The sequence below is a fragment of the Colletotrichum paranaense genome (assembly GCF_030867605.1).
Source record: "Colletotrichum paranaense strain IMI 384185 chromosome Unknown Scaffold_10.1, whole genome shotgun sequence".
NCBI classification, from domain to species: Eukaryota; Fungi; Ascomycota; class Sordariomycetes; order Glomerellales; family Glomerellaceae; genus Colletotrichum; species Colletotrichum paranaense.
This window is the reverse complement of record NW_026848968.1, coordinates 521,348-546,244: the sequence shown is the minus strand read 5'-3', so window position 1 is coordinate 546,244 and position 24,897 is coordinate 521,348. Positions and strand designations below refer to the sequence as shown.

The 24,897-nt window shown below is 51.3% G+C and overlaps 10 protein-coding genes across 10 annotated transcripts; 3 read left to right on the top strand and 7 right to left on the bottom strand.

Annotated features, from left to right (window-relative positions):
* Window positions 1-86: 86 nt before the first annotated feature.
* Window positions 87-2,016, bottom strand: CPAR01_11864 (myo-inositol transporter; the record flags this gene model as incomplete). Its single annotated transcript, XM_060496122.1, has 5 exons — window positions 87-557; window positions 636-826; window positions 907-1,342; window positions 1,435-1,730; window positions 1,818-2,016. The coding sequence occupies 5 exons, from the start codon at window positions 2,014-2,016 to the stop codon at window positions 87-89; spliced, it is 1,593 nt and encodes a 530-aa protein (XP_060344907.1).
* A 2,689-nt stretch (window positions 2,017-4,705) lies between these two features.
* CPAR01_11863 (NADP/FAD dependent oxidoreductase) lies at window positions 4,706-6,903 on the bottom strand (the record flags this gene model as incomplete). The annotated part of the gene is made up of 2 exons (XM_060496121.1): window positions 4,706-6,595; window positions 6,655-6,903. 2 exons carry the CDS (start codon window positions 6,901-6,903, stop codon window positions 4,706-4,708), a joined length of 2,139 nt encoding a protein of 712 aa, XP_060344906.1.
* A 476-nt stretch (window positions 6,904-7,379) lies between these two features.
* On the bottom strand, window positions 7,380-7,667 carry CPAR01_11862 (uncharacterized protein; the record flags this gene model as incomplete). Its single annotated transcript, XM_060496120.1, has 1 exon — window positions 7,380-7,667. A coding segment is annotated over one exon (288 nt), but the record flags the coding sequence as incomplete, so codon positions are not given.
* A 551-nt stretch (window positions 7,668-8,218) lies between these two features.
* On the top strand, window positions 8,219-9,873 carry CPAR01_11861 (cytochrome P450 oxidoreductase; the record flags this gene model as incomplete). Its single annotated transcript, XM_060496119.1, has 2 exons — window positions 8,219-8,336; window positions 8,393-9,873. 2 exons carry the CDS (start codon window positions 8,219-8,221, stop codon window positions 9,871-9,873), a joined length of 1,599 nt encoding a protein of 532 aa, XP_060344904.1.
* A 291-nt stretch (window positions 9,874-10,164) lies between these two features.
* CPAR01_11860 (uncharacterized protein) lies at window positions 10,165-11,910 on the bottom strand (the record flags this gene model as incomplete). Its single annotated transcript, XM_060496118.1, has 1 exon — window positions 10,165-11,910. One exon carries the CDS (start codon window positions 11,908-11,910, stop codon window positions 10,165-10,167), a length of 1,746 nt encoding a protein of 581 aa, XP_060344903.1.
* Window positions 11,911-12,896: 986 nt separating this feature from the next.
* On the bottom strand, window positions 12,897-14,375 carry CPAR01_11859 (uncharacterized protein; the record flags this gene model as incomplete). The annotated part of the gene is made up of 1 exon (XM_060496117.1): window positions 12,897-14,375. The coding sequence occupies one exon, from the start codon at window positions 14,373-14,375 to the stop codon at window positions 12,897-12,899; it is 1,479 nt and encodes a 492-aa protein (XP_060344902.1).
* Window positions 14,376-15,488: 1,113 nt separating this feature from the next.
* Window positions 15,489-17,286, top strand: CPAR01_11858 (murein transglycosylase; the record flags this gene model as incomplete). The annotated part of the gene is made up of 7 exons (XM_060496116.1): window positions 15,489-15,927; window positions 15,975-16,053; window positions 16,121-16,328; window positions 16,386-16,520; window positions 16,570-16,783; window positions 16,843-17,148; window positions 17,201-17,286. The coding sequence occupies 7 exons, from the start codon at window positions 15,489-15,491 to the stop codon at window positions 17,284-17,286; spliced, it is 1,467 nt and encodes a 488-aa protein (XP_060344901.1).
* Window positions 17,287-18,187: 901 nt separating this feature from the next.
* On the bottom strand, window positions 18,188-18,904 carry CPAR01_11857 (uncharacterized protein; the record flags this gene model as incomplete). The annotated part of the gene is made up of 3 exons (XM_060496115.1): window positions 18,188-18,341; window positions 18,401-18,642; window positions 18,710-18,904. The coding sequence occupies 3 exons, from the start codon at window positions 18,902-18,904 to the stop codon at window positions 18,188-18,190; spliced, it is 591 nt and encodes a 196-aa protein (XP_060344900.1).
* A 1,463-nt stretch (window positions 18,905-20,367) lies between these two features.
* On the top strand, window positions 20,368-21,209 carry CPAR01_11856 (uncharacterized protein; the record flags this gene model as incomplete). Its single annotated transcript, XM_060496114.1, has 2 exons — window positions 20,368-20,495; window positions 20,552-21,209. The coding sequence occupies 2 exons, from the start codon at window positions 20,368-20,370 to the stop codon at window positions 21,207-21,209; spliced, it is 786 nt and encodes a 261-aa protein (XP_060344899.1).
* Window positions 21,210-23,314: 2,105 nt separating this feature from the next.
* CPAR01_11855 (alkaline serine protease Alp1) lies at window positions 23,315-24,625 on the bottom strand (the record flags this gene model as incomplete). Its single annotated transcript, XM_060496113.1, has 2 exons — window positions 23,315-23,878; window positions 23,930-24,625. 2 exons carry the CDS (start codon window positions 24,623-24,625, stop codon window positions 23,315-23,317), a joined length of 1,260 nt encoding a protein of 419 aa, XP_060344898.1.
* Window positions 24,626-24,897: the final 272 nt, after the last annotated feature.

Sequence of the window (24,897 nt, the reverse complement as noted above, 5' to 3'; positions counted from 1 at the left end):
ATTAATCATGCCTCATTATGCAATCGTCGCTTGGCCGTACGCAACGATACGTTCAATGAAGAGGCTAGACCTTTCTTAAGAAGGACTTAAGCCGAGCCAGCCCCCATCTTGCGAAGTCTTTGCAACTCATTCGCCTTCTTGACGCCAAACCCGGTAGAGAAGATCTGCCTGACCTCCTCGAGCGGCAAGCCGTTGGCCTCGGGATAACAGAAGACGACAAATACCCATCCAAAGAAGCAGATTGCCGCGTAGAAACCAAACGCACCGCTAGGCGTCATACCCTTCATCATGGACAGGAAAGTAGATGCGATGATGATATTGCAGCCCCAGCAAGTGACTGTGTTCATCATGGTGCCGAGGGCACGGACCTCGAGGGGCAGGAGCTCAGTGCCGACCCAGGCGATGGTGGCGACACCGCCGGCGAAGCAGGCGACGTAGACGATGATAGTCACGAGGACGAGAATGCCGGCCCAGTTTACTGAGGCGGTCTGAAGCTTGAGATCGGGTGAGACTGGGATCCAGTGGAAGGCGATGGCGGCAACAACCATGCTGATGGACTGGAGGAGGAGTAGTTAGCTTTTAGGCGATCACAGAGTTGCTGAGGAGCCCAGCGTTCTGATACATGAGAGACTTACCATTCCGGCGACCGTGACGAGGAGAATGCGACGTCGGCCGAGTTTATCTATGATGAACAGGTTGACCAGCGAGAAGACAAAGTTGGTGGCACCGACAACGATGGACACAGCGACTGGCTTGTCGAAACCAACGAGCCCGAACAGGGTTCCAGAATAATACATCAAAGTATTGAAGCCGCCAAGCTGTGAAACTAAGCGATGTCAGTCCCTATTCATAAAGTTGCCCTTTTCCCGATGTTCGTAAGGAGAACGCAGACCCGAGAAAACTTACTGGCCATGATAGCGCACGCGGTAACAAGGGCGCGGAAGTTGGCAGGCACAACATGCAACTCCTTGAAGCGGTCCCACAGCGAGCCAGACGTAGCCTGTGCCTCCACCTCAACCACCCACGTCATGTGTCCGATCTTGGCGTTGACCTGTTCTTCCGTCGCATGAGGATAGACACGCTTGATGACGCGCGTGGCCTCCTCGAGCTTTCCGTGAGAGATGAGCTGTCGAGGCGACTCAGGGCACATGGGCAGAAGGAACGCGAGGATAATGGGCGGGACGCCGCCGACGGCGACCATGTAGCGCCATCCGTGAGGAAGTTCGGTAAAGCCTGCACCGAGAGCGTAGGAGATGAGTTGCCCGAGAGTTACGCTCATGTTATCGAATGCGATCATGCGGCCGCGGTGTTTGGCGGGTGCGAGCTCGCCAATGTAGAGAGGCTATTGTTCAGTTAGTCAGATATCGAAGCCCATCGACGACTGCAACCTGGAACGAGCTGCTAACAAGAAAAGGGAGCTTCATGGTAACTTACGATAATCATAGCCGCAGAACCGACTCCCAAACCGACAATGAAGCGTCCGACGGTCATTTGCGCCACAGAGAACGCAGCAGCTTGAATGATTGTGCCGACGAGGAAGAGAATGCAGCCGATATAGATGCCGAGTTTTCGCCCGTACTTATCGGCCGGAAGACCAGCGATCACGGCACCGATCAATGCGCCGCCAGAGGTAATGGACGTGATCAACTCCTGTTCGTGCGAATCCAATTCGTGTCCGAGATCGCTCTTGAGACTGACGAGAACGGCCGAGATCACACCGGTGTCGTAACCTAATCATCACGCAATTCAATTAGTAAAGCTATTCGCTTCCCGTAGGTTTGATCGATCCTCGCAGCTCGGGCTGGGGAGCGGCTCACCAAACAAGAAACCGCCCATGGCGACGGTGAAGGTGATCAGCCACACCGCCTTAGACGGCTCGGTATCCTCAATAGAATCGTCAAAGTCAACGTGCTGCGTCTGCTCGACGTGAGATGTAGTTCCATCAAGCTTCATCTTATCGAGAGAAGCTTCCCTCGATAGAGCCTTGCTCTGGGAGTCGGGCGTGGTTTGCGACATTGTCGAGCAACTGCAAGTTCGAGCCGACCTCGATAGAGAAGATAAGCAACAGCACTTCAATGGAAGCAAAAGCTTAAATATTGATCGATGGTGGGAGTTGGATCGGATGAGGGCTGAGGCTGGTTGGGGAAACTCAAAGAGGAGGCTGGGCTGCAGAAATTCAGACGAGAAAAAGAGAACAGACTTAGTAGTTATATAGAAAACGAGTCAACGACTCTATCTTGCCGAGGGAAGGCTACTAGGAATTGTAAGGGGATTGCAAGCAAGTAGACACGCGCCAAGGTGGAGTCGCGGGCTTAAATTGCCCAAAAGAGTCGTGGTATGAGGAGAAGCTTCGAAGGCACGCGCTTTTTTTTCTTCGTTTGAACCCCCGAGTTCAGCCCAGTCATTGAATCAGACGGAAACCGGCACAGCGTCTCTTAGTCTATCTTTCCCCGTGAAACTTTCAGCTAGCCTAGCCTTACTACCTTGGGACGTATACCGAGTCCATGGTAGAAACACAACAGACACAATCAGTGCCCCCTTATTTCCCATCGCGCGGGATTCTCTCCTCAAACACCTGATCAGTGTTGAGCGTGTGTATCCGCAACGTATGTCGAGATAATTGCGGGGGTGGGTTGTCTGGGGTACCTCCGGGTGCGGGATACGCGGGGAATCCCTCAGCAGACCATCCCCAATGCAGTAAAAAAGCCCCGCGGGTATCACTTTAACTTGTTTATACAGGGGTGATTCAGTACTAGTTTCTCTTGGTCCTGATTTCCGGCCGACCTTGGTCTTCTGTCAGCGTTGTTTCCGTGAGTTATCTCATGTTTGGTGTTGCAGTCGGTTCAAGGGGGAGCCATAATCATGGTACCGTCTAGTGGTTTTGTTAAGTTCTAGGGAACATCTCACTTCCGCCCACGAGTCTCGTTACAGTGAATAGTATGACCGCCGTACTTCCAGAACATTCCTCAGAAGATTCACAGAGTCACGAGGCCCTCCGATCGACGAAGACCATACAGTTTACTGCCGGTGTACCCCAGGTCCGCAGGCGGGTCTAAGCCGGTTCTTCAAAGAATGATGTCATTGTAAATATTGCAGATAAAACAATACCCCAGACGAAGAACATGCTGTCGGTTGAAAGTTGGAATGTTCTGATGGGGCCCAGTGGGGAGCTCCAGGCTCGGATGGCGTATTCCTCTTCTCCCCCGGGTTTTTGACGCAAGTTACTCCACGGGGTGAACTCCGCTACCAATACTCATTATCAATCTTGACACTCCGATTGGATTGTGCGCAGCCGAATAGTGCCGGGACGTCCAGTAGTGTATCCGTACGGATACTGCGTAGAAAGTAGAGACGCTTAGCCCGCGGGTTCGAGCCGTCGGTAGATGAGCAGAGGGGATGGTGGAGTGAAGGTTGCTCGCAGCCCAGCCTTGAAGTTCCTAGCCAATTGCAGCTGGCTCCACTGACTCAGGCACTCGCATGTGTGGGATTGACCCCCTCAAAGAGGGAACATATCCCGCGGGATTTGTACATGGTGTGGACACCAATAGCCAAAGCTTGTTCCACATTCCTCCACGCGGCCGGCATGATGACCAACGGAGCGGTAGGGATTGATCACTGATGAAGAGTCGCGAATATGTATTTCCCAAGTTGCTGGCTATGATTCAGCTCGGATTCAGCGCACGACTTGAACGTCGCGGGACTAGAGCCTCAAGCGCCCAGTCCGATCTCCGCCTGTCATGTTTCGAAACCGGCATGTCAAAGTGGACTTTGGGACCAAATTGGTGCCCGCGGATTATGAAAACGTGGGGAAGTACCACATTTTGCATCTCCAGTATTGATGAGATGCGTATTGACGTGGGCAGCTACCTGCAACAGCGTTCTTGATCCGTTCATCTTCATCGCTAGGTGACTTGCGAGTGAAAATGCTGAGAAGTCGCCGGGCAGCATTCACCTTTCCTGTGAGAGCAGCAGATATCCGAGGCCATCTCTCGCATCGCGCGCATCCCGCTTGATGCCAAATCTACAGCGTCTTCTCGGACTTCCGCAACCCCTACTTGAATGATTCTTGCTCCTGAAGAAGTTGAGAAAAAGTTCATGTAGATGGCTAGACATGCAGGTCCCGCGGCGGGTCTGCGTTACTTAACACCGGGTTGAGGTGTGTGTGACACTGCATACCTAGTCCCTTCGAGTGAACCTACGCGCAAGCATGGCTCATATCACCATGGTAGTTCTAGGTGAGATGTGTTTAAATCGGGATCCAATGGAATTGGAAATCGTATTTCTGTTTCCTTGAAAGTCCAATTGGGAAATAAAATCGCGAAATACACACAGTGACGAAGACCACGTGCAGCATGGCCTCACATACTCAAGAACTCAATTCGGGAAAAAAAAAAGAAAAAAAAAGGGCGATGGTATGAAGCAATGGCTTATAACATTTCATTGAGGTGCGCTGTATTGAAAAATGACAGAGAGTCCAAGGTTCAACACTTGACACAGCGGCCTATGCTTGATGGGTTCCGCATGGGTGTGGATAGTTCATTGAGAAATGTGCTCAAGATCGTCGCTTCGCAATATTATGTGAGCACAAGTAGAGTATCAAGAGAAATTCTTCATCCCCCCGAAAATCTATCATTGTCTTTCAAAGTCGTAAACAACGCTAAATCATAGCAATTCCCAATCTAATCAAGGCCACAGCAAGCCACATCTATCCCCAAACGTCTTCTTGCCACTTGCGATTCCTCTTGAGTCCCTCGCTCCAGTCCTTGACTTGAGCATCACTCCAGCCCTTATCCGCCCTCACAATATCACCCAAAGTTTTTCCGACCTCCCTAGCCATGCTCGCCCGTCCGCACATGTACAAACTGGCACTCTCCTCCAAAAGCCCCAAAACCTCGGCGCCCAACTCACGTACCCTGTCCTGGACGTATGTCTTCTTCGCGCCCTCTTGCCGTGAGAAGGCCGTCACGATTTTGAGCTTGCCACCGAGGTCCTTCTCCATCTGCTCGAGCTCCTCCTTATAGATGTAGTCGTCGTCGGGGCGCTGACATCCGAAGAAGAGGATCATCTGCCCGATGTCCTTACCGACAGACTGCAGGCGGAGACGTTCCATGATAAAGGCCCGGAACGGTGCCAGACCCGTGCCAGCAGCGACCATGACGAGTGGGTGCGAGGAGAGCATGGGAAGCTTGAACTTGGAGCGGCGGATGTGAGCGTAGACAAGGCCGCCCTCAAGTGCGTTCGAGGGGCCTGACAGGGCATAGCTGAGACCCTCGGTCTGCTGCGTTACCTGCGAGTCTTGCAGCGAGTTGGAGAGCGACTGAAGGTAGTTCGTCGTCAGACCAGGGATGGCTGTGGTTGGGGAAGCGGACAAGAGGGTATCAGATACGGCAACGGTGATGCTGGGTGCCTTGGGAGAAACAACGCTAGAAGAAGAAATGGAGTAGTAACGCGGCTGTGATCTAGGCAAGGTCTCGATGAGGTATGACAGGGGAATTCCCGACCATGCAGACGATGTCGCGTTGCCATCGGCCTTGGCTGCGTATTCCAGAAGCTTGCCGATGGTCAGATGATTCGATGCGAGGAAAGCGGCGTAGTTATCCTTGTCGCGTCCTAGGTTCAGTAGAATTTCCTTTGATGCGGGAGAGGGCGCAAACTGTGCGAGGCCTCGGACGGCATCTCTGGGAACTGCGGCGCAGATCTCGAGGTAGTATCTGAACAATGTCTCGACATTCGTCGGCGTGGGAATTCTGACCTTAACGGCGGCGTCAAGGGCGTTAATGCTGATAGGGATGCTTCTGCGCTCTGAAAGACCGAGGACGTTAAGGAGACGCTCAACTTCCTGGTCGGGGTTGATGGGCCAGACGGCAAGATGATCGCCGGTCTTGTATGTGATTTGGGAGCTGTTTCCTAGATCGAGGTCCAGATGAAGACAGCTGCGTCCAGGAGAGGAGAATAAGCTGCGCGCATTTTTGATCTTCAAGGCCTTGATGGCTGAGTTGGCTGTTGACTTTCCAGAGCCCTCAATCAGGTGTACTGGCTCGCCAATATGAAGATCCTGCGGCTCAAGGGACTCATCCTCGACGACAGCCAGCGACGGCTCGTGAACAACTTCGTGTTCCTGCAGCTTCAGTTCATCGCGGAAGACCTTGTACAAGTCATCCTTCCATGAAAGGAAGTCCTCCTCTGTAGCCCCGACCGCATCGTCTGCGCGGCCGACGGGCGCCAATCGCGAGGCGCCACAGTCTACCAGGGCCTTATCGACGACGTCGACGACCTTGTTGTAGTATCTGTAATTGCTGTTGCCCAGACCAAAGGCTGCGTAGCGCAGCGATGTAAGGGGCTTGTCTTGCAGCTTGGTCAACCAGTCCCAGAACAAGCTGGCGTTATCGCTGGGGTCTCCCTCGCCATAGGTGGAGATGATGAAGATGGCCAGCTTAGTCTGGGGAATTTGTGTGATGGTGTCGGCGTCGTAGTCTGAGAGGTCTGCTGACATGGTGTTGAGATGGAAGCGCTGGTGCAGCTCACGAGCGAGGCGGTTCGCGAAGCCCTCTGCGGTGCCGGATTGCGAGCCCCAGAAGACGACGACATCTTTGCCCTGGACACGAGACTGTCAGTAAAAGATAGAGCAAGAAGAGGAGTTCCGGCTTGACTTACGAGCTCTTCTAGCCTCTCAGCAATGTTCTTTGACTTCTTGTTCGCGGCATTGCCGTCAGCGCCTTGTTGAGGCTTCTCGTACCAGATGTAGTTGTACGGATCCGGCCTGTCCCAGGCGTATCCGCGCAGGACATATGCGGCAGACAGAAGACCGGCAGCAGCAAGAGCGGCTGTATCTGCGACTGTTCCTGGCGCGAGCTGGCTGAGGAGCTTCAGCGTGCTCTCTGGCAGAGCACCTGGAAGAGACATGATGAGATGAGAATCAGAAGCGCAATAAAAGTGATTGAACTGTCAGCGTCGAATATGATACAGTCTCAATGAGCTTGCCCAAGTTCTATCTCTGTGGCAAGAGAACGGCGAGTTTCGAGATGTTAAATGCGACCCGAGACTTCTTCTGAGTATCGTGGAAGTTTCCTAAACCGTACAACATGTGAACTACAGCTACCAACACACCTAGTGCCGTCAACCTGCATTGCGCCAAAGAATTTCCTAAACCAATTCTAAGAGGCAAGTCGCCGCCCCCACGAGGTGCGGGGAGCATTGCCAACTTGAGACGGACTCAGATTTTGGGATAGAGAAAGTTGGGGAACGAATCCACTTCCCCGCGGGGAGGGAACACGAAGAAGCAAGCTGGCACAGCTGGCAGGGTGAAATGTGTTGCAGTCTAAACTAATATAGGCGACTTATCCCGCGGGATCGAGATGTCCATCCAACAAACTGCGAGATTACCGAAGAGGACCCCGTATTTCCCCAAACTTCGCCCCAGCCTCTTGATGCCTCCGCCATCGTCGGCTGGAACACCGAGTGCCTCTTGGCATGCCCCATTTCGACTTTGAGGTCACTCCCGCGGTGAAAGTTGCCGCATCCAGACGAGAACCCCTCAGATCGCGGGTCCAGCCCAGCAGGAAGATTTCATCTCCCCCGCGTAAGGATTCTGTGGAAGGTATGTGACGGACCCCGAGATAACCCCAAGATCTGTCACTACAATGCAGAACTAACCAACGGTGCAGCAGTTACCCATCAGCCATGCGTATGTTGCACACTGCGTTTTCCCCGCGGGACTTGGCTTCTGCTTGTCTTGGTCTGAGCGAGTTAGTCCCGTCCCTGTCCCAGCCTTGGGCAGAATCCGCCCGCCGTCCCCGGCTTCGCGCCCCTCTTTCCTATCCGGGATCCTCTGGAAGTCTCATGAGCTATTCTTATTGACAGCTCAGACGAAATGGGGGGCAGGCTGAGGTTTGTAACGTGCAGAGGTGCGGAGAATATGTCGTAGCTAGTGGAGGGATGGGCTATCGGTTGCGAGCCGCGAGCGAATGCGATGTCGCGGCGAGATTTTCCTTTCTTGAAAGCCGGGCCAAACCAAGTGGGCATTGATTTACGGTCGATTTTATCCATTCTCGTGACTTCTGTGGCTGATTAGTGTTCCACTACGCGGATGGTTATTTAGTTGAAGACGACTTCCTTTTTTTCAGCAGCATAGAGTAGGCCGTGATCCAAAGCTCTTCATTCTTCGAACCCACTGTTTGCCTTTTCATCCCACAAGATCTCTTGAGATCTAGCTAGCAACATGACACTCGAAACATTCTCTTCCTCCTCGCAGGCGCCATACGCCGCGGGCTTTCTCTTCGTTGCCTTGTCTTATTTCATCGTTTACCCAATGTTCGTATACTTCAAGGACACAAAAGGTGAGCTTTCTTCAGCCCGGGGCTCATTATTCGCAGCCACTAACATCATTGCTCAGGCATGCGCAAGTTTGAAAACTTGAGTACATTTTCCGGCGTATACAACATTCCCTTCATGATCCTCGCCCGCACCGGTGCTCGATCAACTCATCTCGTCAACCTCCACCGGGAGAAGGGCCCGATCCTCCGCACTGGTCCCAATACCCTCTCTTTCAGTGATGTCCGCGCCATCAAGGACATCTACGGTCATGGAACCCCTTGCATCAAGGATGAGTCCTACGTCCTCACGGCCGGATCCCACTACCACCTCGCCGATGTGGTCGACAAACATGACCACGCAAAGAAGCGTAAGGTCTTGTCCTCCGCCTACGCCCTGAAGAACCTCGAGGGATGGGAACACAAGGTCGCAGACAAGGTCGAGAGACTCTTCAAGCAACTCGACCAGCGCTGCACCGACCCCCTCCCCAAGGGCCAAATGTTCCCCAAGCCAGAGGATTTGACCGTCGACTACCGCAAATGGGGCAACTTCTTCACCCTCGACGCCATCGCCGACATTGGTCTCTCCGAGCGTCTCGGCCTGCTTGACCGCGGCCACGACCGTGTTCTCGCCCGCCGTAAAGACGGCTCAACCTGGGAGGTCCCCCTCCGCGACTCGCTCTACCCCACTGCCCGGAAACAGTCCCTCCTCGTCTGGAGCTACGACAACTACAAGCTCATTGACAAGCTCTCCAACATCATCCCCCGTTACCGCCAAATGACCGAGGCATCCAAAGGCTGGGACGGCATCGTGCTCGAGCTCGCCCACAAGCGCCTTCAGCGTTACAACAAGGGCGACGAGAAGCTTGATGACTTCTTCCAGGCTCTGATGGAGAACAAGAACGGCGAGGCCAACAACCTTGAGTGGGGCGAAATCGTCGCCGAGATCAACATCATGATGAACGCTGGCAGCGTGACCACCGCCATCGCCGTCACAAACGTGCTTTACCAGCTCCTCAAGAACCCGAAATACCTACAGCTCCTCCGTGAAGAAGTTGACAGCGTCCTTGACGCGGATGAGATTGTCGCACCTTACGACAAGGTGAAGCACCTCCCCTACCTCCGCGCCTGCCTCGACGAGTCCCTCCGCCTGTTCCCTCCCACACCACAAGGCCTACCTCGCAAGACGCCCCCGGAAGGCATGTACATCATGGGCGAGTGGGTGCCAGGTAACACAACCGTCAGCATGTCCGGCGTCGTCGCCCACCGCGACGAGACCGTCTTCCCCGACGCTGATAAGTACGTGCCGGATAGGTGGCTCGGCGACAAAGGCAAGGAGCTGCAGCCGTACTTCTTGGCCTTCTCCGCCGGCGCGAGAGGATGCATCGGCCGCAACATTTCTTACTTGGAGCAGGCTGTGCTCTTGGCTTCAGTCGTGCACAGGTACGAGTTTGCTCTGCCGCGGGACTTCGAGATGGCGCGTGAAGAGACGATGAACTGGTTGCTCGGGGAGATGCCCGTCAAGGTTTGGAGGAGGCAGTTGGAGGAGGTTGAGGCACACTAGATTCCCAAAAGAGGACTTAGATTTTACGACTTATGGTAATGTATTTGGCGTTGGCGCGATAAATATCAATCAACTTGAGGAGTTGTAAATTGAGAGTATGGATCAAGAGTTTCTGTCTCGTTACGGGTGTAAAGTTGTTTGCAATTGAACGGAAGTGGTGCTAAGCAGGTATTATTGAGTGTGATAGATATTTCAACCCCATCGACTGGCATTGCGCCTTCTTGCAAATCCTATGATCGAAACCAGACTCTATGCAGAACCTGTCGGGCGGGGGCGGATAGCCGCCAAGACTTAGCTGTCGAAGAAGAAATCCAAACGCTTGTTTCCTTCGTCGCTAGTATTAGCCAGGTACGCCGTCTTCTCCTCTTCCGACATGCTGTTCCATTTCGTCCTCTTGGACTTGTTGCGAAGAGTGTAGTATGTCTTGGCAAAAGCATACGCAAATATCGTTGCCACAGTGATTGCGATCAAGTTCTTATTACCTCGGTGGTAATGAGGTTTATCATCCTCTCGATAGATATTCGACGAGGCGATTCCGGACAGCTGAATGGTGATGTTGTAGAGCGCAGCACTGATAGCTCTGGTCCTAACGGCGTTCGAAAGTCTAGAACACCATCCGACGTGCGCGGCGTGTGTAGACGGCTGGCCAAGAATCATGAAAGTAACGGCATACTGCGCCCACGGCGACAGGCTCTCGATGGAAGTGTATTCGACGATGAGCAGCGGCAATACCCAAACCTGCGAGAGCAGGCCGATGATGGCGATTTGATGGAACCTTTCAGTAAGGAACGTAACCCACAACATGTTTACCGCTGCGAAGACAGTGACAGGGATTGCGAGCAGAGTAACGTTGAAGGTACTGAAGCCGAGAGCCTTGAGAGACAGCGTGAGGTATGTCTTTGGCGGCGCAGTAGGAATCTCAAAGAGGATGCCAATGAGGTACACCGGCCACAGGTCGTAATCCTTCAGACTCTTCCAGAGCATGCCCAGAGATAGCGATTCTCGATTATGCATGTCGCTCTTAGAAGGGTCGTCACGGAGAACCCGATTGACGATGATCGTCTCCTCGCGCTCGTTGAAGTAGCCTTTGGGGTTCCACCACGTTTTCGTCTGCGTCGGGCCGGGGACTAGGAAGAGAAAGCTGGCAGCGCCGATGACGAAACTAACAAGAGCCTCGATTAGGAAGAGCCATCGCCATCCTTCCTTTCCTGCAACGCCGCGCAAGTGCAGGATTCCATAGGCCATGAAGGATGCTATGACACCGGACATGGAGTCGACGAACCAGAAGAGGGCCAGGCGAATGGGCATCTCAGTCTTCTTGTAAAAGTAAGACAGGTACAGAATGGAGTCCGGAATGAAGCCACCCATGAAGAGACCGATAAAGAACCGGCAGGCGAAGAAGCCAGCCCGGTTGTGCATGAAGAACTGACCCCCGGACGCCAGACTCCAGAGCATAATCTGGACGGGGATCCATCGATCAGGTCCAAGCCTTTTTCCAATCATTTGAGACGGAACTTCGGCAATCAGAAATCCGATGCGATACATGTTCTGGGCGTTATTGTAGTCGTTGGTGTTGATATGCAGGTCCTTGAGGAGATTATCTGCCGCAGCATTGCCGAGATTGCCTCTGTCGATATTGAGACCGAAAAACATGACCAAAATCCAGGCAAAGATCTTGAAGTCTGTCTTTCGGCGGACAGAACGTTCTTCGCGATGTGTCCATCGCTCCTTCGGATCAAAGCGATGGACGTTCTCGTACTCTGGTGGGGGCTGGTAGAAGGGCGCCAAGCTGGGATCGTCAAACACGCTTCGCTCTGTTGCGATAGCATCGAGATCTCGCGGCGCATTGCGACGGGTGAGTGCTTCCCAAAAGCCGACGTTTTTGGTCGTATCTTGGGGTTCGGCCAAGTCGCTGACCTCGTCTTTGGGCGAGTCAATCTCGAAAGAGGGTGTCTTCGCATCGATGTCGTGCACACCTGATGAGACCCTCTCCCCGTCTGAGGGGACTTCAATGACTGGAGGCTTCTGCGAAGTCATGGCTGCAGCTTAAAGAACGAGTCAACTGATCCGAAAACTTGTTAGCGAAGATTATCAGGGCCTACTCTTTCGAAAACCATCTCCATCGCTGGAATTTCGAAGGATTGATATACATGGTGTTGGATCGCTGTGACATTTTGCGAAAAACGGCACAATGAACACCGAGGTCGCACACCATCGACAACCAACTCGACGTGATTTCCTTCTTCAGATACATTTCCTTACTGGAAATAACCGCTCGTATCATTATATTCCCTTGTCAAGGTGCAGAACCCATGCCCTGCCAAGACTTTATTGTGAAGACAAGCTTTTGGTAGGTCTTTCGGCAATGATCATCCGCAGGCCATCACGACATAATGGGGAAAGATGGTGAACACACCAGCCTAGCAATCCTTCAGGCACCCTTGTCTGCCACAAACGATTAAGTGCTTGGCAAGGCTCAGGAGATTGTCTCTTTCCATCTTGGCGAACCGTGTGGTCGGGAGCATCTGACCAACCACAAATCTTTCAGTTTGTATGAGCATCGAGACTTTTGGTGGTTGCTTTCGTATGTGCCTAATCCTTCGCGCCGGATCCATCTCTCAGGTGATAACGGTATACTAGACTGTTTAGAGAATGATATTTCTTGTCTCTGGGATACCAGCTGTATGGTACAAGATCTGCGCCGATGTCACCTTCAACGTCCCCTTGCCAGGAATCGAGCCGAGGCAGTTTCACTTCAGTAAGCACTGCTCCAGGGTCTGGGTGAGAACTGCTGGCGGGGAGTTCCATGTTTCGCCTGGAATGTCTTCTGTCTTACAGAAGCCTGCATGAAATGGGACAACTTGCCAGGACTTAGGTTGCGGGGTATGTCTCTCGAGGCATCAGCTGCCAAGCCTCAATGAGCCGTGCCCTTTGTCAAGAAACTACTGGTAAAAAGAAACAATATCAGAAAATCGATTAGAAAGTTTACATCACGGCTTTTATTTGATGACAGTGAAATTCTATCAGGATCTAGGACCAGTGATACCAAAAGGCTGGTTTTGATATTTCTGTACATTGTTGCCCTTTGTCTCGGGGTGCTCAACATCAAGATCCCATTGATCAGGCACTTCGAGACCAGCATCAAGATGATGCTTGTTAAGGAGAACCGATATACCGTCTCGAAATAACCAAGGGTCGTTCGTCCTCCTCTGCCAGTCTTCCAATCTCGTTTGTAGCTCCTTCAGCACATCTTGATAGTCCAGGTCCTTTGCCAAGTTCTTGACTTCGTTGGGATCATTCACCAAATCATACAATTCTTCTGCAGGGCGGAAGAAGTAGTCCTTGAGTTGTCTCTCGCCGATCATTTTTGGATTCTGATCCGCATTTCGAATATCTTCCCATGTCAGCGAGCCGTAAATGTCGTTGGCGAAGGGAAAGTCAAGCCTCCAGGCAATATTGCGGTGATACTTGTAACGCCTGGTTCTGATGTAACGTGTTGGCCAATAGTTGGTGGACTCATGGAATGTGTGAGAGCCAAAGACATGATCCCAGTCGGCGAGATCGTGGTTCTCGTTGACGATGTCGAAGAATGAGCGACCGGCAAGCTGTGACTTGGCTTCGCCTGAGGCATCGCCTAAGATCCAGTCCAAGATTGTAGGCAGAACGTCTACATAAGATACAAGATTCGGGTTGACGGATGAAGCTGAACCTGGAAGTCGAGCAATGAGAGGGAGCCGAATACCAGCGTCATACAATGTAGTCTTGGAGTTCAAGAAAGGAGGGCCATTGTCGCTCATAAAAATGACCAAGGTGTCCTTCGCATAGCCAGATTCTTCTAGCTCGTGAAGAATCATGCCAACGCCTTGGTCAAGACGGCTGATGGCTTCTGCATAACTCGCAAGCTCCTGTCGCACACCGGGAGTATCAGACAGAAATCTAGGAACGATCATGTCCTCCGGTCTGTACGTAATACTCTTGATTCTTTCGTCGACAGGTTCATTATTGCCGAAACCTCCACGCGTGCGGTCGCGGTGAGGATCATGGTATCCAACTGTGAGTACAAATGGCCGACCATCCTCCTTGGAGGCACTGAAGAACTCTGCCGCACGCTGAGAGGACCACCATACATCTCGCGTCAAGCTCTCGGCCCGCCATTCCCAGGGATATACGGCATCAGGCCCGACATGGACCTTCCCGATAATTCCGGTACGAACCCCGTTCTTGGCGAGCAGAGCAGGACCGGACACGATGTGATCAAACGTCATGAAGTGATGCTTTCCACTGTTGAGTCCGTACTGGCCATTCTGGTGAGTGTGAAGGCCGGTGTAAATGGTTGAGCGACTTCCACTGCAGGATGCGGTGCTTGCAAAAGCATTGTCGAATCTGGTGCCTTCGGCGGCGAGTTTATCGATGTTTGGTGTTTTAATGTAAGTACAGCCGTAGCAGCCGAGCTGTTTGCCCAAGTCGTCTGCGACGAGCAAGAGAACATTTCTTGGCGACATTGTTGTGAGCAAAATGACCAAGAGTTGAAGCTGGGCTTGTTGAGGACGGGAGGATCAGATGCAGCCTGCGAAGTAGCTTGGAGTTGCACAAGACAAAGAAGTGTTGTCTCGCAAGAGACGCCCACGATGTCAGTTCGAACGCATACGAATGAGGTGAAATTCAGGATTATGACGTCTTCACATATAATGATACCCTTACCGTTCTTATCTAGTTGTACCCGAAGCAAAAGTACTCGAGATGCCGGTTTCCCGGCCGCCACACATCGTGTCTCTCCTCAGAGTGAGGCATCATGACAACCCACATTACAAACTTAAAGTACGGTCCCACTCGAATTCTTTCACGACAATATTCATTGTCGGATGTCGGCAAGTGACAGCTCAAATTCCACCAATACCGTGAGTTATATTCTACAATAGCTTCGGAAGCTTGGGGATAAGCCGGTCGAGAGTTGACTTGATCACGCAATCACAGGGGGCAATATTAGCTTGGCAGTTTTGGGAATTGCTTGCAGACTCCATGCCTTTTCCAAGCTAGTAGAACGCTTGTTCCACCAACACTTTTTGGTATCATTTCTAAAGCTCTGTTGCCTGGATAATTGGATCGTATCCTCACTTGATGAACGCATGTTCCTCCCTCACTTCTCAGCTTTGACCCCAGCCGTCAAGGCCACATATTGATGGCATTCACCTGAAGCTGACAAGCTCTAGTCAACTTCCTTGAAAACGGTCTAGTCTACAACTAGACGAAAGCCCGAAAGGCTGTCAGACGGGGCTTCGGGATGCCCTAGATCTTTCCGCGATACCATAAACTTCGACATCACGAGGAGGGGAATTTCCCTCATGAGTCAATACTCGGCTGCTTACTATTGCTCAGGCTCCAAGCAAGCTTCGTGATCCTGATCGGCAAGCTCATCCGATAGAGCCCATCTATCAGCGCATTGTGAATAGGGTCATCAAATGTCGTGATTTGAATTGAAGGATTGTCTTTCTCTTCGAGATAAACAGAGTTAAAGAGACGTTCTGTTTGTATTTAATGCTCGCGTTTCACCTTTTTAGTAGTTGAAAATAAAGAGCATTCTACATAGGATTACTCTATCATAGCGAGATCAGACAATGAAAGCCACTTACTTCTTAAGCTTCGTCTCAGCATGGCGGGCGGCAGCTCAGCTTACTGGTGCGGTCGGACCAACCACAAGTTTGAGCCAGAAAACAACAGAGTGTAATATCCTGAACTACGGAGCAGTTAACGATAACTCCACAGACGCCGCTGATGCCATAGAGAAAGCTTTCAAGACATGCGTCCTACCTCACGCGGGAAGCCGGCTCATTGTCCCTGATGGCCAGTACCTGATCAAGCGCACGGTGATTCTGTCGAATGGAACCAACTGGGCTTTTCAACTCGACGGTCTCATTACTCTAGCGTATGGCGGCAACTGGACTGTTGATCGTGAGTTGATCTTGCAAGGCTTCGCTGGAGTTGGGCCGCTGAACGCAACCATCAACGGCGAAGGCGATGGCCAATTTCTGCAGAACGGTATCACAATCATCAATCGTACGTTTCTTCTCCCCTCATGTCGTGAGAGTGACTAACACTGGTAGCCGTCGACTTCGAGTTTTACTCCAAGAATGGGAAGGGTGCCATTCAGGGTCAAGGCTACCTGTACAGAAACCTCGCCAAGTACGGAATTCAATAAACCACCCATTCACGATAATTGATATGAACAGCATTTGCTAACGACTCGCAGCACTTTCCGTCCCCGACTGATCCGCCTGATATCTCCCATCAACACTGCAGTCCATGATCTTATTCTGGTTGACAGTCCTAAGTTTCATATTGTCTTCGATTTTGCTGTCAACCTTGAGGTTTACCACCTGACAATCCGAGGCGCTAACCTTGGCTCATATGATGGTGTCGACGTAGTGGGCACGAATTACTGGATCCACGACATTGAGGTACATGTCCTGCACGATCCGTTTTCGAGTCAATCGCCGATGTTGACTCGCTGATAGGTCACCAACCGAGACGAGTGCGTTTCCGTCAAGAGTCCTTCTAACCATGCTTTGGTAGAGAATTTGGTCTGCAACCAAGCAGGATCTGGAATCTCTATCGGCAGTTTGAATGTCTCTGCTTCCATCGCCAACATCGTAAGGATCATATCAGTCGTTTCCGGTTATGCCTACTAAAATTGAGCAGCATGCACGCAATATCAGCATCATTCAAGGAAACAACATCGCATTCATCAAGACATACCCTGGAGGCTCAGGGTATGTCACAAACGTGACATTCGAAAACTTTCGCTCCAAGGCATCTCTCTATGGGTTGGACGTCAACCAATATTGGCAAAACACATTTGAGCCAGATACCGGTGCTGTTGCTCTGAGCAATCTCGTCTTCCGCAACTTCTCCGGTAAGCCTTTGTGTCGTAATCTAACGCGGGATTGATCATTGCTAAGAGTAGGAACCTAGGCTCCGTCGCCGATGGTGCTAAGCGGCCACCTTTGTATCTGATCGCTAATGACCTGACATATGCTACAAATGTTACTGTTGAGGAATTCAGTCTCTGGACAGAGTCTGGTACCAGCGTCGTCAATAAAATTAGCAACATCTTTGGCGCCGGAGATAACTCTTATGGGACGGGCAACGGTATCAAATCACTTGCAGCTAAGGCGTCACCTGTACCCTACACCAGTACCTATACTATCACGGCATCACCGACAGGTTGGACGGCCCCTTCGTCGCCAACTTGGGCCTTGCCAAATACCGGATATGGAAGTAAGTCGGAACTGAATGCCATCACGCGCTGCTTTCCGCTAACATCCAGTAGCCGACATCCCCATTCCGGTCTATACTCCGGCACCGCTTTGGAAGCCCGAAGGCGATTATGACAAGCATTATTGGGGGTCGTTCTGAGAAGTGTGGCTCCTCTTGCAACATATCATAACCGTAAAACCATGATTTTAGGTTCTAATCAGACTCTTCACGCCTTGAGTCACCGTCAAGATGTAGCTAATAGTAGCCCTTGGACATACTATTGATATTTTGTTGTGTATGCCTATGTCTAAATTTGAACAGATATCTAGAAGCATATGATCCCAATTATCGCACCTCCTCTTTAATCATTGTGAAAAGTTATCTTCCTTGCCTCGCCATGGTTAATCCCTACAGTAACTCGCAGGTGCTATAAATTCGAAAAGTCCACTTTGAGTACAACCTGAGTACTAATCAACTTCATGGTAGTATCGATACATGTAGTCTCGTCAGGAGCCTAGCAAGAGACAATTAAGTCTTTGCTAAGAAGGACCCCGCGATGATGATGAAAAGCATACCAAGGCTATCGTGTCAAAGTGATTAAGTAATGCCAGTGAAGGTCGAGACAGCATCGAAAGTTCTTCTACCTAGGCAGGAGGATTTGAGTCAAGCAGCATATCTGTGACAATTTCCTGGAACGTACTGTTGGCGTAATGTTTAGTTCAGATATGCTCCTACAAAATCAAGTTGGCCGTCACCTCGGACGAGCAAGGATCTGTCGCGTATCTTTTGGCGCGAATACGAGACAGTTCAGCCATGAGTCCAAATCTTTTTTGCAGCTGAACAGACATAAAAATCTAGTTGGACTCTTCCAAAGAGCCCAAACCTCTTATCAAAAGAGGATGGAACAAGGAGGTGGGACGATCGAACAAAGTTTCTGTATTTATTCGATAGCAGTGCGTGGGTATCTTGGATCTAATCAAGCATGCTGATGCGAATAGCACTCGAGAGAAGCAACGGATGACATCGATATGTCCTAAATCCCGGAGGAACCATATCTTGTTCATACAGGAGATCCAGTGTCTAACTTGAGATCATGCGAAAGAAAGGTTTGATCCATTGCATGCAGTCCCACACCACTTATGCCAGACTTCTGTAAAATGGCTCTTTCTGCTCGATCCACAAATGTGGACAGTACGAACACCACGCTCGAGGCCCTGAACAGCATTAGTCAGAAGTTTTGACCCCCATGTCACCCAGAAACAGAGACACGTACCACGTAACCATCCCATACGTCAATGAGGTACGCCATAACGCAGTGTCGAGTTTTGAAAAGTCGACATAGTTACCAAGGTCCGTTAACACACCATTATGCGCCAAGTATTGTCGAGCCGCCGGCATGGTGGCGTAGAAGCAGAGACCCATTGAGTAAGCAGCAAGGCTCATTATCGACAACCGCGGATCCGATGGTTTGTTAAAGTCTGAGTTGATGAAGACCTCGATACCCAGGGCAACGCACTGCCGAAGTCGACATTAGGGTCGTCCATTAATTGTGGAGTCTACCACTAGGGACACAGTTACTAACTGCTATGATCATAGCGGCTTCCTTCATGTCAAGGAATGTCTGATTCGACACGTCATGATACTTTATAACGTTGCGGTACTCCTGACTTCGTAGCCATGCCGCGTAACATATTGTATACGTGGTAAATGAGAGGTTTGCCATCTGAAAGAACCGGACGACGTGTATCGCACCGCGGAAGAGAGTTCGGAGTGACATATTACTCGGTTGCGTATGATGTGTTTTTGCAATTCGGCATCAGTCAAATGCACGAGAGCAATATCAGTGTCAATAGACTAGGTGTCAGCGGCAAGCTACCTCTATATAGATTGGCAAGATCCGGAGAATTAACTCGATGGGTACGAGCGGGCACTACCTGATGTTTGGTTACATCCGTAAATGTCAGCCGAAGTCGTCATGAGAGGGGCCCGACTTAATTGCGTTAATGAAGAAGACTGTGTACCGCGATCTAAGCCCGCACCAGCAAGGCGGAGCGGTGCTCCAAGAAACTGACTCGACCTTGGCACGCCCACGCTCCGAACGAATGGGATCACTGCCCTCTTCCGACCGGAAGCGTTACAGAGCAAACCAACTGTGGTATTCCCGACTTGCGCGCAATGTCTCGGTACTCTTGGCACTATGGGCTTCGTGGCACGGTTGAATCTACCGCTACTCGCGTACCACGTTCATCCCATTCAGACATGAAAGAGTCTTCCACCTAGTTGCGACTGCGGATGTTGGCCAAGACATACTCACCTATAGAGCTTTGATCGGTATATGAGGCCAAGATCACATCCTCTCCCCGAGCAGAATTTCTGCGCTATGTTCAGATGCTGGTTCTCCCGTTCTTTCAAGATCTGGCGCTAGGGTAACCTTCTGACTCGAGAGTTGACACTCCGAGATAGAATTCCATCACGATTCGAAGACGTCCAAATTTAGATAGGACTTCAACCAGCTGAAACCCTTTGGAAAACATTCACAAGACCATAGTTCTTCACGCTGCTCGCAGCTATGCCTCACATTTGGGTGCCATCGCGAAGCCTCAGAACCAGGAGAGCGCATACTGGCATGCCTACCTCATATGTCAGCTGTATATTTCGCAACTCTTTGACATGTCGAAGCTGTACCTTCTTTGTCATGATTATGGATCGGCGGCTAGTCCTCCGTTTTTGAGACATACTCCCATTTGAAACTCGATTTGCGGAGTCTCAGTCAAACTAGTTGCGCCCACAATCTGGGAAGCTATCGTCAGCACTTTGTGCTTAGTCTTATCTTTGGGCGCCATGAGAAGAGGCATGCATGTTGGTTGCGACGCCTGAAAAGGCTGGCTCGCTCGCCACCTATCAAATCGTAGTAAAAACTCACGAAAAGCATGTCCGCATCTTGTGTGTGGGCATTACTGCAAAGCGCATGCATAAAAGTGCGCAGTGATCTACAAAATGCCCCTCTAAAGCCGAGAAGGAGGGATGGAAGCGATGGAAATAAGCAACACTGCCTGGGTTTTCTGGTCGCTGAACGCCTTCCACCGACAGGCCGCAGCAGCAGTTGCCTTTTTCGCATAAAGTACTTGGCAGCAAGGCTGAAAATCGGATTCATCTAGGACACCTCCCCAGGCGAAAGTTCCCACTCCAAACACAATCATCTTCTTCACACCATAAAGCTTTGGTTATCAGACGTCCATTATGGCCGTCGACAGCTCGAACTGTCCCGAGGACGGCAACTCAACAGACTGCCTTCTTCGATCTTTGATGCATCTTCTCAACGAGCAAAGCAAGGCCGAAGACAACGAAACCAACTGGGATCCCATCACGTTCTTCTTCACCCTTCCAGTCGGAATCCTCGCAACTATTTTTGCCATTACTACAGTCTTTCAGGGGATTTTGGTCGCTGGAAAAGGACGGAGGAAGACAACAAACGTGCCATCGGGAAATGGCACCAAGCGACTGAGTGGCACTGGAATTGGCAAGATATGTCCTTCAAATCTAGGGCATGGGTGCCCATTCTACGTGAAGATACTTGGAATATGCGGCCTGATCTGAAGGAATATACCGACAATGAGGAGACAGGACAAAGACCCAGTCACTTAACACGGCTTACCACCGTTCCCGTTCGAATTACAAGACTCCTCAGCAAAGCTCTGAAGAATTGTTTCTCCTGGCTTCCTCATTCCTGGAATCAGAAGCTTTTGACCTGGAAGCAATGGATTCAAAACTCCCAGCCAAAGTACGAGGCCAATCCTGCTGCCACCTGGGTTAGGTGTTTTGAGAAGGTTGGCCTCGAATATCTTGATAACCCAAGATACAAAAGCCACCTGCAGTTAGTTACCGCGGACTATCTCCCAGATGATCTTATTGCTGCTCCTGCGTATGGACAGGTTGGAGCTATCATTGCAGCTGCAGCAGCGACAGGTGCTCAAGTCAAGATGACTGACGACAAGTCTCTTTACCCAGTAATTCTTGGGCGGCAATTCCAGTTCGACTTCCGGCAGCACCCTACCCTTGGTACTATCGGTGCATACGCATAGTTTACCTAGAGAGACCGCGATGGGAAACCATACGCGGATACAAGTTCCAGCTCAAGAAACATGAATTTAGAAGATTACCCGCCACCAGGAAAGCTGGCCATGGCCATGAAACACTGTCGCGGCGAGATTTGTCTTGCGGATGGTGTGATACTCTTGTTCAATGAGATGCCCCAAACTCCACTAAAACTATTCAAAGAAGCTCATCGCTTTCAGCTTATTGAAAGATTGGGAGACCGAAAACACAATGGGGATCATTCCCTTCCTAGTCTTAACGGTATCGACGACGTGGACGTTTACTGCCCGATCATCATCTTTTTTCTCGCTGCTACACCAATGTGCGCTCCTGCGCCCTCCCCGGCTTCAATCCTGGAAACTAAGTTGCCTCTCACACCGGTGGGACCCAATGGAAGATATTGGTCAGCACTATGTCTGGAAGCTTTTGACAATGCGACGCCCTCTGAAAGGCCGATTGGTTATGAAACCACAATGGTCTGGGTTCCGTAAATATTGGAGTACTGCCATGCCTCTGGGAATGCACGATGTCCTCAAACTCGAGGATCCAATAGCTTATGTTTCCTTATGGATCAGCTACATACTGAGGGAATCAGATCGAATATTGGCGCCAATATCACGACAACGAACGAGAAATGTCGATGTCATAAGCCAACAGCTTGAGAGTTCTCGAAGTCAAGACGAAGAGGTCGATGACGAGAAAGTTGCCGAGAAATCTATGGACGACACGATCCCAAGAAAGGATGAACGAAAAGGGGCCGATTTTGGAGGCTATTCAGGGCGACGAGCTGGTGCTTCATGTTTGCATCAATTTTCTTCGGAACCCTTCCAAGCTCCTGAAATGATTTTCTACTTCTTCAGCCGGCAACCAGAAAGAAATTCGATCCAGGACTCGTAGACAGCTGGTGAAGGTTCAGGGCTGGCTCGAAAAGAGAGGGAGCGAGCATATCAAATCTCGCTCAATCTTACTCTCCAATCACTGTCATTCTTTTGAAGGCGCACAAGGCAGTGGATGGAGACCATGCCCCGGAACGTTACACAGCCCCAGATAATGCACACTTCGTGGACTACGGCTCACTACCAGACATTAATCGGGATTATCTTCGTTCCTGTCATTCAAATGCGCTACATTCTCTTCGCACTCTACTCGAAATTTTCGGTCTCGACGAAAGCACTTCATACCACATTAATGAAGTTATAATATTCTCCGAAGACAATGACATCGGTTGGCTAGGCACTAATGTGCCGCAAGAGCATCAGGAGTCTTTTCAACAAGTTCGAGATAAGATAAAGAAGCCTCGGCGAGACCTTTTACGCTACTTCAGCTTCTAAGACTTGAGCCTCAAGAATTGTGTCCTGAACGTTTGATGCCTGTTGGAAAGATTGGCCATTGTGGTAGCTCATAATTCGTCTTCGGAAGACAACTGCCCAAAATGGGAACGACTGGCGGAGCTTGAAAGTCCGCACAATGACACGGACGATGTAATTGTATACCGGTACCTAATGCTGGCCGTTTTGTTCCGAACGGCTCCTGATAGTGAAAAGATGCTTCGCTCAGGGGTATGGGACCAGGTGGTGCCCATAATTTGGACCTCCAGCTAAGAAATGTTGTGTGATTGATTATCTTAGCTAGATACTCATGAATTTCAACACGTTGATGGGTAGGACTTTGGACAAGAGGCAATTTCGATTTTCGTTTCCAAATGCCTCTTGGATCAACATCCGTCTTTGATCCTTTTCTGTTGTGATGGGTTACAAAACAGCCTGAACATGCACGCCTTTTTCGTCATTCGATTCATGTACCATTCATCTGATGATAGATCAAAGCCATATTATCTTTCTGGCATGAGGGGGAACACGTCATCACGTCACAACTCGTTAGACGACGTCCGTAATGGCCAGCTTGAAGCTGAAGCATAGCCAGAGCATTATTCACGCGCTGATTTCATCACACTACAAGTCTTTGAAAGGAGACCGTCAAGAACGCTCGACATACGAGGAAAGTTTCATGAAGAATCCGAGTGATTTACAGGAAGTATCTCGACTAACATAAAGCTGATCAGTCCACACCGAGAGCTTCTTCGCAGCCCCATTTACTGCCCACTGCCGTTGTTGACCAACAGATTGGGCGATCCCTTCGGGTCGCCAACAACGTCAGGGATAGCAAGCTCCAGGATCCTGTCAGTAACCTCCTTGGGCGTTACAAGACCGCCCTCCAAGGCTCTGAGGTAACACACGAGACCGGCGACAAGCGGCGCCGCCATACTGGTACCAGTCTTCGTCGCCGTGCCCGTGTCAGAGCTATAGCTAGCAGAAATAATGTCCTGGCCGGGCGCGAAAACGTCCAGCTCGGGGCCGTAGGAGCTGCCGTAGATGCCCTCAATAATGTTGACACGGCCACGGTCAGGGCGCGTCATGCCAACGGTGAAGGACTCAGGAAGTCTGGCGGGGGAAGTGTCGGTGGCGGGCTGGTTGTCGTTGCCGGCCGCAACGACGGTGAGAATGCCCTGGTTGTAGGCGGCGAGAACGGCGTTGTCGAGGGCCGAGACGTTCTTGGCGCTGAGAGACATGTTGAGGACGGACTTGCCTTGCGCGCCCTTGGTCGTGATGTCGTTGACAGCCCAGTTGAGACCGGTGAGGATGGCTGAGGTGGAGCCCTGAGGAATCATTAGCACGAAGAAATCTGGACAGGGAGATGCTGTAATTACCGTAGAGCCGTCGAACACCTTGATATCAATGACCTTGGCCTTCTTGGCAACGCCATAGGTCTTGCCGACGATGGTCGCGGCAACGTGAGTGCCGTGACCGTCGGTGTCAGAATTTGAACCGGGAGAGACGGTCGACCCGGTGACACCATTGATACCGAAGCTGGCGCGGCCCTCAAACTCAGAGTGCGACGTCCGGATACCCGTGTCAAAGACGTAGGCAGTTGTGCCCTCGCCGGCGGTGCTATCATAGACGTACTCAGTAGAGCCAGCCGCCTTGTGAGACAAGTCACCCAAGCTCCAGATGCTGCTCGCCTGGGTGGTCAGATCGCGCTTGGAGAGCGTCGACTCCTGCTCAGTGGGGTCGACAAAGATGAGCTGGTCGATCTCGACGGAGAGAACCTCGTCGAGAGCGGCAATCTCCTCGAGGGTCGCGTCGTCGAAGCTGCCGCTGTAGGCGTTGAAGTCGCCAATCTGGAACGTCTTCTCCACCGTGCCCGCGGACCCATCACGGCGGCGGAGGAGGCTGCGCACCGCCTTGTGATGCGCCGTGACGGCCTCGGGAGTAGTGCCGGGCTTGAGCTGGATGATGTACTTGCCGGACATGAGGTCCGTGTCGGTACGGCGATCGATGCCCTTGGGCGCCGCGAGGGCAGGCACGACGGCGCCGAGGATGGCGAGGATGGACGATGCCTTCATCTTGGTCGATCACGCGAACACTGGGAAGTCGAGGATGATGACCTTCTCAGGAAAGGGAAAGGGTTGTCGGATCCTGAATGACCTTTAAATGCAGCCATCTTGCCCGTTGCGATTGCGGAATCTCCTGTTCATGAGTCGGCCGAGTCGTCCGGGGTTGTTGAACGACTGCCATGATTCTCATTGCGTGACACGGGGCCGATGCCCTATTCAGGAAGCTCGACGGCGCCGTTGCCGCGGGTAGATCCGACCCCGGCCGGCTCCTGTCAATAGTG